Genomic DNA, 12,042 nt, shown 5'->3' on the forward strand with positions numbered 1-12,042 from the left:
TCAATTTAGTCCAAATACTATTAAAAATAATTAAATGAGTCCAAATGGTAATAGAGATAACATTTACTATATAAAAAAGACTTGAAAATTATTATTTAATTGTAGCTCAATTCCAAACAAAAAATTTCATTTGTAGAACCATAAAACTTTAAAGATGTTAACTCTGCTAAACACTAAATGGTATTTTAAAATAGTAAATGTTAACTCTATTTACTATTCCAATTCAACCTGATTTGATTGTTTTTAATAATACATGGACTAAACTGATCCATTTAATAATTGGGGGACTAATTTGAGAAGATCCCTATAATAGAGGGACCTCTCAAACTACATTTACCCTTTACCAATATTGGCTGACACATTTCAAGGTAATATTTTGTTTCTATATCCATTGAGATTTATAGTACTAACTATAGTGAAAACACATTAATATATTACAAGATATCTTCAATAATAGACCTTTACATCGAGTAATATTCAGCATGATCTCGACCCTAAAACAAGCCATACCAGTTATTTAACACACCAAATGATGAACTAAAACTAAAAACATGCGGAGCGGAAGCTAAGACATAGATTTTCCCTTTCAGGTTTTTTATCAAGCAGCTGATCTTCTTGCCCGTCGAATGAAAGATAAGATATCAGCACTCGGCAATGATTTTCTATACAAGCTTTTGCGTCCATGTTTTTTATTTCCTTGCTGCATAACATACAAGACCAAAGCCAAATCAAACTAATTTGATGCAAATAAGGCTATGGTAAGTGTTTCATTATTTATCTAATCGTAATTCGTTATTATGTAGTTTAAAGCTAAAAATCACCTGGAAATGGAATGTAGGATTTGAACCCTTTGATAGCATCGAGAACCCATCACGGACAGGCACTGGGAAAAGAAATTACCCATTAGAGAAAAAATATATATAAACACTTTTGATTAACAAAAATGTGCCCTTTCTTTTGTTTTTGTTTTTGTTTTTTTTATTTTTTTACCCAACGTTGAATCAGAGTTACTTTCGTCACAATTTGATTTGAGAGATGGACTCTTAGATAGTGAAGGCTTGTCGGTACAAGTGAAGAAAAAAAGTGGGACTCCTTCCGTGTCAAGTTCATGCTTGTTTACGAGCTTTCCAGGAATTGCAGAAATGGTAGCCCTGGAAATGGTTAAAACCCATAAAGTCAATGTCTATAAATATATGTTTCTTTAAGGTAATATGAAGATTGAATTTGAGCTGATGGTACCTTGAGTTTTCATTTGATTTCTCTACAGCTGCTAATGTTGCTATCAGGATTTTGACAAGAAAGAAAAACAAAACAAAACAAATGATTAACATAAAGAATTAGAATTGTAAAGCAAACATGAATGATAGAGGCGATTAGGAAACCTACGTGCAGATAAATAACGCCGGTTATGTCTTGACAAAATGGGGTTCCATTTGACTCTGGTTAGAGCAAGATTGTGAGCAAATTGTTGGCATGAGAGAAGTCTCTGGTAGAACATCAAACAAATGTAAATGTCAATACTCCATAAATCAAAGTTATATATATATATATATCTGTGTATTTATGTATACTGACTTGATGGAGGCAATTGATGCGGAGCTCAGCCTCGGAAAATGAATTAGTCTGGGAAATGGAGTGATTTAGATTAGCAGAGACGTTTCCCAGATGATCAACGAAAGTGACAACTGCCTTGCATAGGTATTCTTTTGTGTTTTCCACCACACTGCAAATTACCAAACATTTATTTATTTAATAATTTTAATTAATAGTCTGGGACTTTCTTCAACACCAGCTAAAAAAAATCGATTAAATCTAGAGCTACTGGAATTGAGCATTAAGATGCTAGAATTCAATTCGCTTGATAGTTCAAGCTTGGCTCAAAAATGGCTAGTACCTGAAGGAAAAACTAAAGAGAAGCTGAGCCAGTAACTCAACCATGAAAGAGGGTGGCTTGAGTGGTTAGAAATGAAGGAAAACTTACGTTTTCTTCTCTTCAGAGTTTAAAAATGTTGTTTCACAGTAATCCGCAGCGTAATGAAGCTGAGACCGCAAATCTCTCAGTTCCTATAACCATAAAAAAGGAAGAAAGAAGAGAAAGAAGCATTAATATGGAATTTTTGTTCAATGAAAACCACCCCCCAACCTAAAAAATAGAAGAAGAAAGAAACCTGGAGAGACTTGTCAAAACGAAAGCCTTGGCCTGAATCATCATCTTCTTTCTTCGGAGAAGAAAACATTTCAGTAATATGCATTCTTCTCTTAGTTTCTTGTGTTCCAAAAGTAGAGCTAACTGATGATGATGGTCACCAGTAAGAATAGGATAGCTGAGCTAAATTTAAAAGCTAGTGAAGATAATGAAGGAAAGGAACCATTTTGTTCTTTTAAAAATCCTCTTGTCGATATTCAACAATTTTGAATTTCTCCTGATTAGAAGTTTGAAAGTGAGAGAAAATAGATACAGAGGTTTGGGGTGTGTTGATTGAAATAGTCCCAAAAGAAACATATAGTCATTAAAGAGAGATTCTCTTTAAGGCGATATCTCAATGGCACGAAGGGGACGTACGAAAGGAAGATGACAAAATTGCATTGCAGCCCCGTGATCTTGTGTTTCTTACCTTTTTCTGGAAAAAGGCCGGTTACTTACTGACAAAACTAGCTCCTGCCATTGCCACACACCTCATTTATTAAGATTATATTTTGACTCTTCTATTAAAATTTTTTTGTACTTATTATAAAAAAGGTAAATAGGTCATATATATTAAAAATTTTATTTTAAAAATTTTAATAATAAAAATAGATAAAATTTAAAATCAATTTATTCATTGATCTTATATACAAAATCTAATTTGTCTATTTTCTCTCTAGAGAATAATGATGGCAACAAGGTAGAGCAAGGTGGATTTTTGCCCACCCTCACCCCAACCCGATATTCTATCGCCATACCCCAACCTCGAGAGAAAGAAATTGAAATGGGAGTAAAGGTGATAAAATAATATTAATAGTGATAAAAGTGTAAATTTTTAACCTAATTAATATTAAAAAGATAATTTTGTAAATATCTTGGGACGAAGCGTGCTAGACACGATCCCGACAGGACTTGAAACCTGTTTCTAAAAAAAAACTTACTCTATTAAGTCAGAGCGTCAATTTCGAGTTTTTTTTTATCATCTCTAATTAAAAAACTAAAATGAAATTCAACCCTTAATATCATAAACTCCATTATACTTTTACAATATAGTGTTAAATATGCGCACCCATTATACTTTTACAATATAATGTTAAATGTGTGTGCGCATATACACAAGATTCTTCCTTCTCAAATACGTTAGTTTGGTATAGAAGTATAACATTAAAATAAGAAAAAATTGCAGACACTAAAATTGGGCATCAATTTTACTAATCAAATGACATTTTTCATGGATATCTCAAACTTTTAAATTAAAAAAATATATTTAAACACATTTAAATTCAATTTTTTATTGTTAAAATAATCACAACTAAACTAAACTTAAATCCGTAATATTTCACTAATATTATATAAAACCAATTATGATAAACCGAGATTCTTGTGCTTCTCTCCATTTTCTCCTTGCAGGATTCATTTGTTGGCGAATCCATTTTTTTTCTTTCTTTGATTTGCTTATCGGGTCTCGAACCTCGAGGTTTAAGTGACAAGCACCCAGCCATCGAAGACATGGCGAGAGCTAGTCCATTTTTGGACTTTCTTTACGCTTAGTCATGGAGAACTTTTCAATAAATTCTATGATCATTAGTTTATTATTATTGGTGAAAGAAAGAGTAAATCCATGTTAAGGAGAGAAAAAAAAGGCGACCAAATCGAGACACATTGGTCATTACCGACCTTGTCTAACATTGGAGGAAGAAGACAAGATGAATTGATATACTATGCAAACTATTCCAAGAAAAAACAAAATGTTACCTCTTATTATATTTTCATTAACAGAATTCATGGTGTGCCTGCCAGCATACATCCCACCTGAGATGAGTGGTTAATTAAATTCATTAGCTAATTATCTGATTTCGCATGTGATTCACCGACAAAAGATTGCTAAGCTAGACGACATTTTAACAGATATATTATATATATATCATATATATTGCGACTATGGATCAACTGATGTCTTCACAAAGATGGATAATCTATTAACATAACTAGAGGGCCATTTTAGGCATGAGTATTAGATACGGGTATATCATGTCCAATTCTTCTATGAAAAATTTCATGTACTTAAACGAACCTTAAAATGTAATATTCCCATATTTATGTCTAGATATGCTTCGGATATATAGGAATCTAACATAGATATTTCGAATAAAATGAGAGCCGGAAAAAGATAGTAGGCCATAGCAGATAACAAAGAGCCTGAAATGTTTCACTTAAGAAGAAGAATATACATATAAACAATGATAACATTAATGGCTGAGACAACCCCATGTTATATAAAACAAAACAAACAAAAAAAATCCCTAAAAAATGGATTAAGGTCCACCCCGCAGGTGTTTCCGATCATGAATCACCAAATAAGCACTAGTCATCTCTTCTATAAGCCACATACTCCATGAAGAAACATGAAATTGCTATTAATGAAACTCGTAGCATCTAAGAACAGAAGCTAATGATGGTCATTGGCATATAGGCTATCAAGTTACTATGTGATTTACAATGGTATAAGCTCTAGCTATTGTTGAGGCAAAAGCAGAACAGATAAATATACAATCAATAATGGCAGAAATTCGTCTGAGCACTAGTCCTACAGATGATGCCCACGATCACCTTGATATTGCATCAAAACTAAAGGTGGAGTGAACAGTGGAATAGTGCAGTGAACTGAGGGTTCATACCTCAGGCCAACTGTGGGGTCTTTACATCTGTTTGGCTGGTTTAGATTTAGCATCCCCATTTCCAGGAAAGGGTGGAACTGTAGGGAGATCATTATCAGCAGTAGTTACCACAGCAGCCGTCTTAGATGTTCTCACTGTAGGTGAAAAGAAAGTTTTCGGAACTCCATAGTTAACGAATCCTTGTTGATTCCCAGTCTCAGCTCTATGGCTGAGTGGGCATCTTTGACTACCTATCTCCATTCTAGCTAATGTTGAACAACACATTCCTGTGATTGAAAGGAGCAGCATTGTCAAATTACCACTTTTAAGATAGCAAACATAATACACCATAAGATGGATAACATATACAAATTGAACAAGTAAACTCTTTGCCACTTCACAGATAGCAATTTACTTCAGCACACCAGGATCAGAGAGATTGCACCTAGCCTTGAAAAGTACAGCAGCAAAGCTGATTGTGCTGAAGCAAACTGTCTCATTCTAGAGAACCCATCAATCATGAACCATGTTTTACATAGGCCATCATACAACAAGCATCCAAAGTTAAGGAACCTATTTCAAATAACCGTGAAACAAAATAATCTACCTCCTAAATTCAAACATATCAACTTTATTTTTCTGGTATCTCCTTCGTTTAGACATATATAAACTGACTATTAATTGGTGTCATTTGGAAATTTTGATAAACCGGTTCTTTCCTAGTTAATGAGGAAGTTTTTCATTGTTTGCAAGGATGGTTTCACCATTTGAAATTTCTTCCTTTTTGCTGCATGGAATATAATTCATTATGAATCGAATTTTCAGAAAAGAGAGTGGGAAACTTGCCCTTTATTTCTCCAAAAGTGATAAGCCTATTAAGACAATCTCGGAACTTTGTCAAAACCACTCTTTCATGCTCTGCATCAATCTCTATCATGCCCTTTCCACAAGGCAATTGTGAAACAGCTGCTGTGAACGTTGTGTCTTGTTCATCACACATCAATGCCAAAGTTCCTGGAGACATAAGGCTTCCCTCTGGCATATCAGCAACATCTGTGCAAGAATTCTCAGGGCCAGATTTAACAGCCTGGTTCGCACTCGAACAATTGTCAGCCCTGGTTTTTTCAGCAATAAAATCCTTCTGGCTTTCCAGCCTGTCTTGAGTAGATGATGCAAAGGAAATTTCTAAGTGATCTTCTGCCCCTTCAATCAAACTTCTCTGGTCTGAATGTATACAGAAATTAAAGTAAGATCCATTAGATGAAAAGTTGCAATTCATCAACTTCTTCTGACAGATTCAAAAATAATTGCTAAAAACATAATCCAACTAGTATTTCTTAAAAATACTTGCTAGAACAAATATGGTCTAAACTAAAGTAGAGAAAATATTTACAGAAACAACATCAATAACAATTTTCAGAACATTTTTAATACAAAGGAAGACTCTTAACTTTAAAAACTGACATTACATCTTCAAGTAAAACAAAAGTTGTACGAGTAATTTATTCATCACAAAGAAAATAAATTGTACCATTAATCTCTTTGGATGATTCAAATAAACAGCATTATGCAAATCTTTTTCTATAAGAGAGAAATACATCAGTAGACAAATATAGCTAGAGATGAATATAGCAAAGCAAGTCTAAGTTGATGATCATACATGACAACTTTCACTGTGTTCTTGGATAAATAAGCACAAATGATCTTCTGCCTACTAATGAAAAAACGTGAATTAAGCACTGAAGCATATCAGGAACTAGACACTTCAAATTAGACCATAGAATTGAATTGTTTTACAAGCACTCCATATACCTGCAAGTATCTTTGCAGCTTCTCTGGATAGAACTACCAAAACAGAGCAAAGCTCCTTCAAGTCCTGCTTTTGAATAATGTCCGCTAACAGAGACCTTCCACCAAAATGCATAAATTAGTTTCTATAACAAGCAGACTATAAATATCTTTCCGTCAAGACTCTTCATTTACCTATATGATAATTTTGATGGGCCTACTGCAGTACCAGCACAAGAAACTGACATAGAAGACAAGGAAGAGGAGGGAATAGAAGCTCTGACAAGATTTGTCTGATTAACATATAAAGTAAGCAGCATCCATAAGTTTTAGAAGCATAAACTAAAAGCAATGCGAGAAAGCTTTTACACTGACAGTGGCAGGAGAATGAGAACGGGAAAACTAAATTCACTAGCTGAGCACACATTCTTTTCTATCAAAACAGAAGTACTATTGTAAGATTATTCAAATAAGATTTGGAAAGTTTATCCAAAGCAAAATGCCCATAATTATGCATACACCTATTACCTGTTGCAAATGTCCAAGACTGTGAACAGATGGATCCTTGGCAGTTGACCCCAAAAGGAATTCCTGACTTTTTCTCTTCTTAGACACTGGGGCAGATGCATAACCAGATGACCCAATTGCTCCAGTTGTGGTAGCATTTGCTGCCTGCTGGATGTATGCCATATTGTTGGCATAGTCACCATGAAATAGAGTCCGTCTCTCTTCGCTCCCCTTAAATTTTTTGCAGCCCATGCATTTGCAGCTTTCGTAGCAAAGAATGTTGGCTTGGAAACACTCACAGTACTTTCTAAGACACCCAGATCTTTTACAATGGCATCCTTTGCTGTGCTTTCCCAGCATCAAAACTTCCCCAGCCTCCTAAAGATGATCCAAATTAGTTCATATGAGAATGCCAATTGCAGTAAGATTTATCAAATAAAAAAGGCATTCATGTTATACTTTAAATTTTATGTTTTGCTATTAAAAAAAAAAAAAAGCTCAGCTCAGGCCCATTTTCCAAGAGTGTAACCATACAGAATTTAGAGAAGAGGATATCAAATATGTGATAAAATCAAATGCATTGTCATACATTTCAACAGAAGGATATCATTTTAAATGATTCTGTATATTACTATTGGACCGTCAATAATTAAAGGCAACAAAGTTATGACCTTGCTAAACGTGTTAACTGAGCCTCATGAAGAATAGCATCCCCAATAATAAAAGAACCAACTAAAAGAACATACAGCTTTTTGTTGAATGAATACTGTAAAATCTATGAGGTAACTTTGTACTTGATAATGTGAAGAGAAAAAAAAAAGAGTTTGACCTGCGTACCTTGTTATCTTTTGCACCATGTGAACTGCTATTAATTTTTGGCCTGAAAGCATTTAGATTGCTCTTCAAAGTTGCTCCAACAGAATCTCGTCTCACAGCTTCATACTCAACATTGTTATAACAATTAACACAATTGCACTCATCACAATACATGCCAGATGCAAAGCATTCACAGTACCTGACCAAGGCATTGCAATATTAACTTCCTATATCTTATACGATCAGTCATGTTGACTACATTTCAAATGCAAAAAATGGCTCAATCATATTATATAAACAGACAAATCATAAACAAGACAGTCTAAAGATACTACCATCCAAATGACCAGGTAAGCTGACTAGATGCTACTAATAGAATCCCCATCTTTTCCCTCTCACACACACTTCTCGACAGATCGAACATACAACTACAAGTCTAGTTAGTGTGTTGGAACACACTTTTACATCTTTCGTATACCATAAATTGAATGGGTTAGAAATAAATAGAAGGAAATGTTAGCTTAAGGAAATATTTTAACAGAAGCATCTCTTATCGAAGCATGCCAAGGGTCTGGGCCATTTGGACGGAGAAAGTGCATTTTTGGAATTGAAGGCATTTTCCTCCTGTTTCTGCCATTTGTAGAGTTCATCTTCTTCTGCAATTGGTAAAGAAGGAAATATTCCAAAACCTTGTACTACTTGCACTCTGAAGCTGCTCAAGCCAGACCCATATAATTGTGGAAAAGGTTTAGAAAGGTGATGCAGAACAAACTTAAAAGTTAGGAAGTACCACTTATCAGGCTGATAAAAGGTGATACTAGATTCAGCTAGGGGCTAGTGATACAGAAATGGATATTGTGAGAAATATCTCTAAGAACTATTGTTAACTAACTCATTGTACTTACAGTTTTAGACACCGAGAATGTTTACAGTTAGAGTGCTTCTGCTTCTTTGGAGCCCCATCATTTAGTTCATTTGGTCTTGTTTTAGCTTTTAGGGATTCTGGTTTTCTGAAGAGAGCAAGAGATAAGAAAAATAATACATTCTTCAATAAATGCAACAAATATTTGAGAAAATCAGCATTAATAATCACAAGAAGCATTTCATCTGCGCTTTAAGATTAATAGACATCATTAATCAGGAACAGCAATGCTGAATACATCCTCGGTTGAGCGGTAAGAAATATGACCATTACAATAAATAAGTCACGAATAATAGAAAGAACTATTCTTTCGCACACAAATTGACAGAAAAAAAAACAATGTTCAATTTGAAAGAGAAAATGATGAAAAAAAAAAACAATTGAACTTCAAGAGATCAGTTCCAAAAGAAACCAGCTATTCTGTTCTGTGATCAGACGGAGAAAATAGTCAAAATTTTCGTAAAATGAAATACAAAATTCACCAGAATTTGATTCAAACATAACTGAAAGTTGATACTAAAATGTTAATTTTGAATTATTTAAAAACATAATGTCAATCAGGACACGGAGGACCGTAACCCAAGCTTCCTTACTATGTACACTCCCGGAAAGGGGGGAAAGGGAGCTTTTATCAAACAAAAGATTAATCTACAGAATAACACGATAAAAAAAGGAAAAAAAAAACAATCAAAAGTTTTGATAGCAAAAACTCACACAATACTCGAAGATGCTGTAGTTAGAGGATGAGATTGCCCGGCAGCCACAGAAATAGTCGCCGCTACCTGTTGATTTATCTGTGGCTGCTGTTGCTGATTAACTGAAGCCGCTGCAGGCGACCACGAAGCGACATCCATCCCTTGTTTGGATTGCGGGTTTTCTGGGAAAACTACAGCAACGGCAGAAATCCCGCCAAAAGCGGCCGTAAAATCGAGCTGCCTTGCTAGCTTCTTCTCCGGAAAATCCGCCGAATCAGATTGTACTTTTTTTTGGCGGGAATTGGTCTCCTTTTCCTTCCCCCATTCAAGTTCCAATATGTTCCCAATGATCCTACACAGCCACAGCTCAAAATCACCAAATAATATCACAAATTGCCTTGAATCACCTCAAATTCACCCACTTTCATATGCAAATTCCAATCTACAATCTCGAAAGCCTCAAAATGCAAAAATATCCGTGATTTCCCGAGCTCACTATTTCCACCGAGACGTTCCAAAAAATACAAAGGCGATTTTTAATTGTTGGTGGTGTGTTCTTTCTTTCTCCTTTTCCCCTTCGGTTCTCCTCCCACTCGCTTGTCAAGTTTTGAATATCTTTTTCTTTATTGTTTATTGAACGTGAGATTCGCGTGGATTCTCGATCCGACGGCTTATATTGAAAGTATTAATCTGATGGATGAAATTCACAGTAGTGAGTATGGTGAGTTAGTGACCGTTGGATCCAGCTAAACGCAAGGTTTCCACTAAAGAGCTGTGGGTTAAGTAAGTGAGATAAATGATTAAGGAATGAGAGTAGGGACCACTCATGTTTTGACACTTGGAGGATTATCGTGGGAGTTATGGTTGAAAAAACCATAAGGAAAAGATCGTCTTGCAAAAGACAGACAGATATAATGGCAATAGCCTTTTTTTGTTTTGAGGACTTTGAGTCAACCCAAGTCAAATTTTAATTTCAATTATTTTTAAAACATAGCCACTGCTCTAGCAAAGATCTTCGTGTCAAAGATCGACAGATAATGGAATGTGACCTATACTTTCAAGTCGCCGTATTAGCGACTTTCATCTTTTTTCTTTGGCACCGCCCGCACTTAGTTTTGTTGCATGCATAATTCGCTGGTATTAATTAGTTTAGTTATCGGTCAATTATTAAAATATAACAATTATTTTAATAGAATATCTAAATCTTAATTTTCAAAAACAGTTAAGGTTGGAATTATCATTGCCGTACCAAAAGATATAACAATTAGAAAAAGTATATTATGTTTTTAATTTAATATTATTATTGTGTTATTTGTTGTTTTTATTTTTTTACCTACAAATAATAAACACTATCATATTTTAATTTTTTTTAATAAAAAATAAAATTTTTAGTTAATTATTTTTAGAAAATATTCGATTTAGGTAACGATTAAAAATTTTAAACTTTAATTAATTTAATTTAAATAATAATCAAATAAACCATTTAAATATTTAAATTTAGTCTTTCTTCTATTGGAAATGATTCGGAAATGACTCATTATTGAAAGTTGAAAGAACTTTTGAGTCATCCTTTAGACGAAGTACTTTCTTTCAAAGGCTTATTATAATGTTGTAGCTTTTAAAAACCTTTGAAAAATATTTTAAAAAGTTAATTGTAACTATCATAGGTGTGGCAAAATTGTGGAGTCAATTGAGAATTCACTTTTCTTTTACCCTTCTGCTAGCATCTTTGAAAAGCACGTAATCTTTTTATCTTTGATTACATTTCTGACATAGCAATTGTTTCATCCCTTTGGTTATTGGATGGCTCTTTTAATTTTCTTCGATAATAACAATTATAATGTATTATTTGGTCGGAAAAATTAGATTTAATAAAATGTTTTAAAATTAAAACGTATGAATTAAGCGATTTGATGTAACATTCATTGACATTACAAAATCTTTTGATACTCAAATGATTTACACATTAACTAAAAATAAAGATAGATCTTATTTTGAATTGAATTACGATAATATTATAAATTAAATTAATTCATCTTTACCATCTACCTCTTGGAATACGTTTGTTATCAAATAGGATATTATGCCAATTATGTTCTTGATTTGCTCGCATTAATTGGTTGAAACGGTAATACGATTGCAAATTGAATTGTTAAACAAGCTAAAATTGGGTATTCTGTGACCGGTTTTTTCTCCCTCACATGAGCTGGCAATAATGCTTGCTGTGTAATTGTTGGGTCCTGCAATGAATATGGCAGTTTTTTTAAAAAAATAAATGAATGAATGTTGCAGTCTGACAAAAGAAAAAAGTTAAAATTATAAACAATCCAACAAGAAAAATATTGTCTCAAGCACCGACCCTCATGTGACAGTTCTTTTTCCCCCTCAGATCACGTGACAGGTATTTGATATATAAAGGACAAAAATATTAAACCACCATTCCTTAAGAAACGACGTTTTACCCACGGTCTT

At 33.8% G+C, this 12,042-nt stretch overlaps 2 protein-coding genes across 4 annotated transcripts; both read right to left on the reverse strand.

The window, feature by feature from the left end:
• Positions 1–432: 432 nt before the first annotated feature.
• Positions 433–2,591, reverse strand: LOC107907205 (probable protein ABIL5). Of its 2 annotated transcripts, none has more exons than XM_016834474.2 (8): positions 2,169–2,591; positions 1,982–2,064; positions 1,576–1,723; positions 1,387–1,486; positions 1,240–1,279; positions 991–1,151; positions 822–883; positions 433–700 (listed from the first exon to the last, which is right to left on the reverse strand). In XM_016834474.2, the coding sequence occupies exons 1-8, from the start codon at positions 2,250–2,252 to the stop codon at positions 599–601; spliced, it is 780 nt and encodes a 259-aa protein (XP_016689963.2). In that variant the 5' UTR covers positions 2,253–2,591; the 3' UTR covers positions 433–598. The 2 variants fall into 2 exon arrangements, with proteins under 2 accessions (XP_016689963.2, XP_040949028.1); XM_041093094.1 differs by having other exon boundaries at positions 1,012–1,151; positions 2,169–2,520.
• Positions 2,592–4,373: 1,782 nt separating this feature from the next.
• LOC107907204 (protein tesmin/TSO1-like CXC 5) lies at positions 4,374–10,182 on the reverse strand. 2 transcript variants are annotated; one of them, XM_016834471.2, is made up of 8 exons: positions 9,590–10,182; positions 8,859–8,963; positions 7,975–8,152; positions 7,159–7,515; positions 6,826–6,923; positions 6,655–6,749; positions 5,689–6,066; positions 4,374–5,129 (listed from the first exon to the last, which is right to left on the reverse strand). In XM_016834471.2, the coding sequence occupies exons 1-8, from the start codon at positions 9,727–9,729 to the stop codon at positions 4,885–4,887; spliced, it is 1,596 nt and encodes a 531-aa protein (XP_016689960.2). In that variant the 5' UTR covers positions 9,730–10,182; the 3' UTR covers positions 4,374–4,884. The 2 variants fall into 2 exon arrangements, with proteins under 2 accessions (XP_016689960.2, XP_016689961.2); XM_016834472.2 differs by lacking the exon at positions 8,859–8,963.
• Between the last annotated feature and the right edge of the window lie 1,860 nt (positions 10,183–12,042).

The sequence above is a fragment of the Gossypium hirsutum genome, chromosome D05 (genome assembly GCF_007990345.1).
Source record: "Gossypium hirsutum isolate 1008001.06 chromosome D05, Gossypium_hirsutum_v2.1, whole genome shotgun sequence".
NCBI lineage: Eukaryota > Viridiplantae > Streptophyta > Magnoliopsida > Malvales > Malvaceae > Gossypium > Gossypium hirsutum.

Bases quoted from the DNA above. Each gene is read 5' to 3' on its own strand.
- LOC107907205 (XM_016834474.2), bottom strand. From the start codon at position 2,252: ATGCATATTACTGAAATGTTTTCTTCTCCGAAGAAAGAAGATGATGAT. The intron at 2,065-2,168 runs GTTTCTTTCTTC...TTATGGTTATAG, and splicing joins GTTTTGACAAGTCTCTCCAG to GAACTGAGAGATTTGCGGTC. The intron at 701-821 runs GTGATTTTTAGC...TATGTTATGCAG, and splicing joins ATCCTACATTCCATTTCCAG to CAAGGAAATAAAAAACATGG.
- LOC107907204 (XM_016834471.2), bottom strand. From the start codon at position 9,729: ATGGATGTCGCTTCGTGGTCGCCTGCAGCGGCTTCAGTTAATCAGCAA. The intron at 6,924-7,158 runs GTAATAGGTGTA...TATGTTAATCAG, and splicing joins GTCTTGGACATTTGCAACAG to ACAAATCTTGTCAGAGCTTC. The intron at 6,067-6,654 runs GTATATGGAGTG...GTATACATTCAG, and splicing joins AGCTGCAAAGATACTTGCAG to ACCAGAGAAGTTTGATTGAA.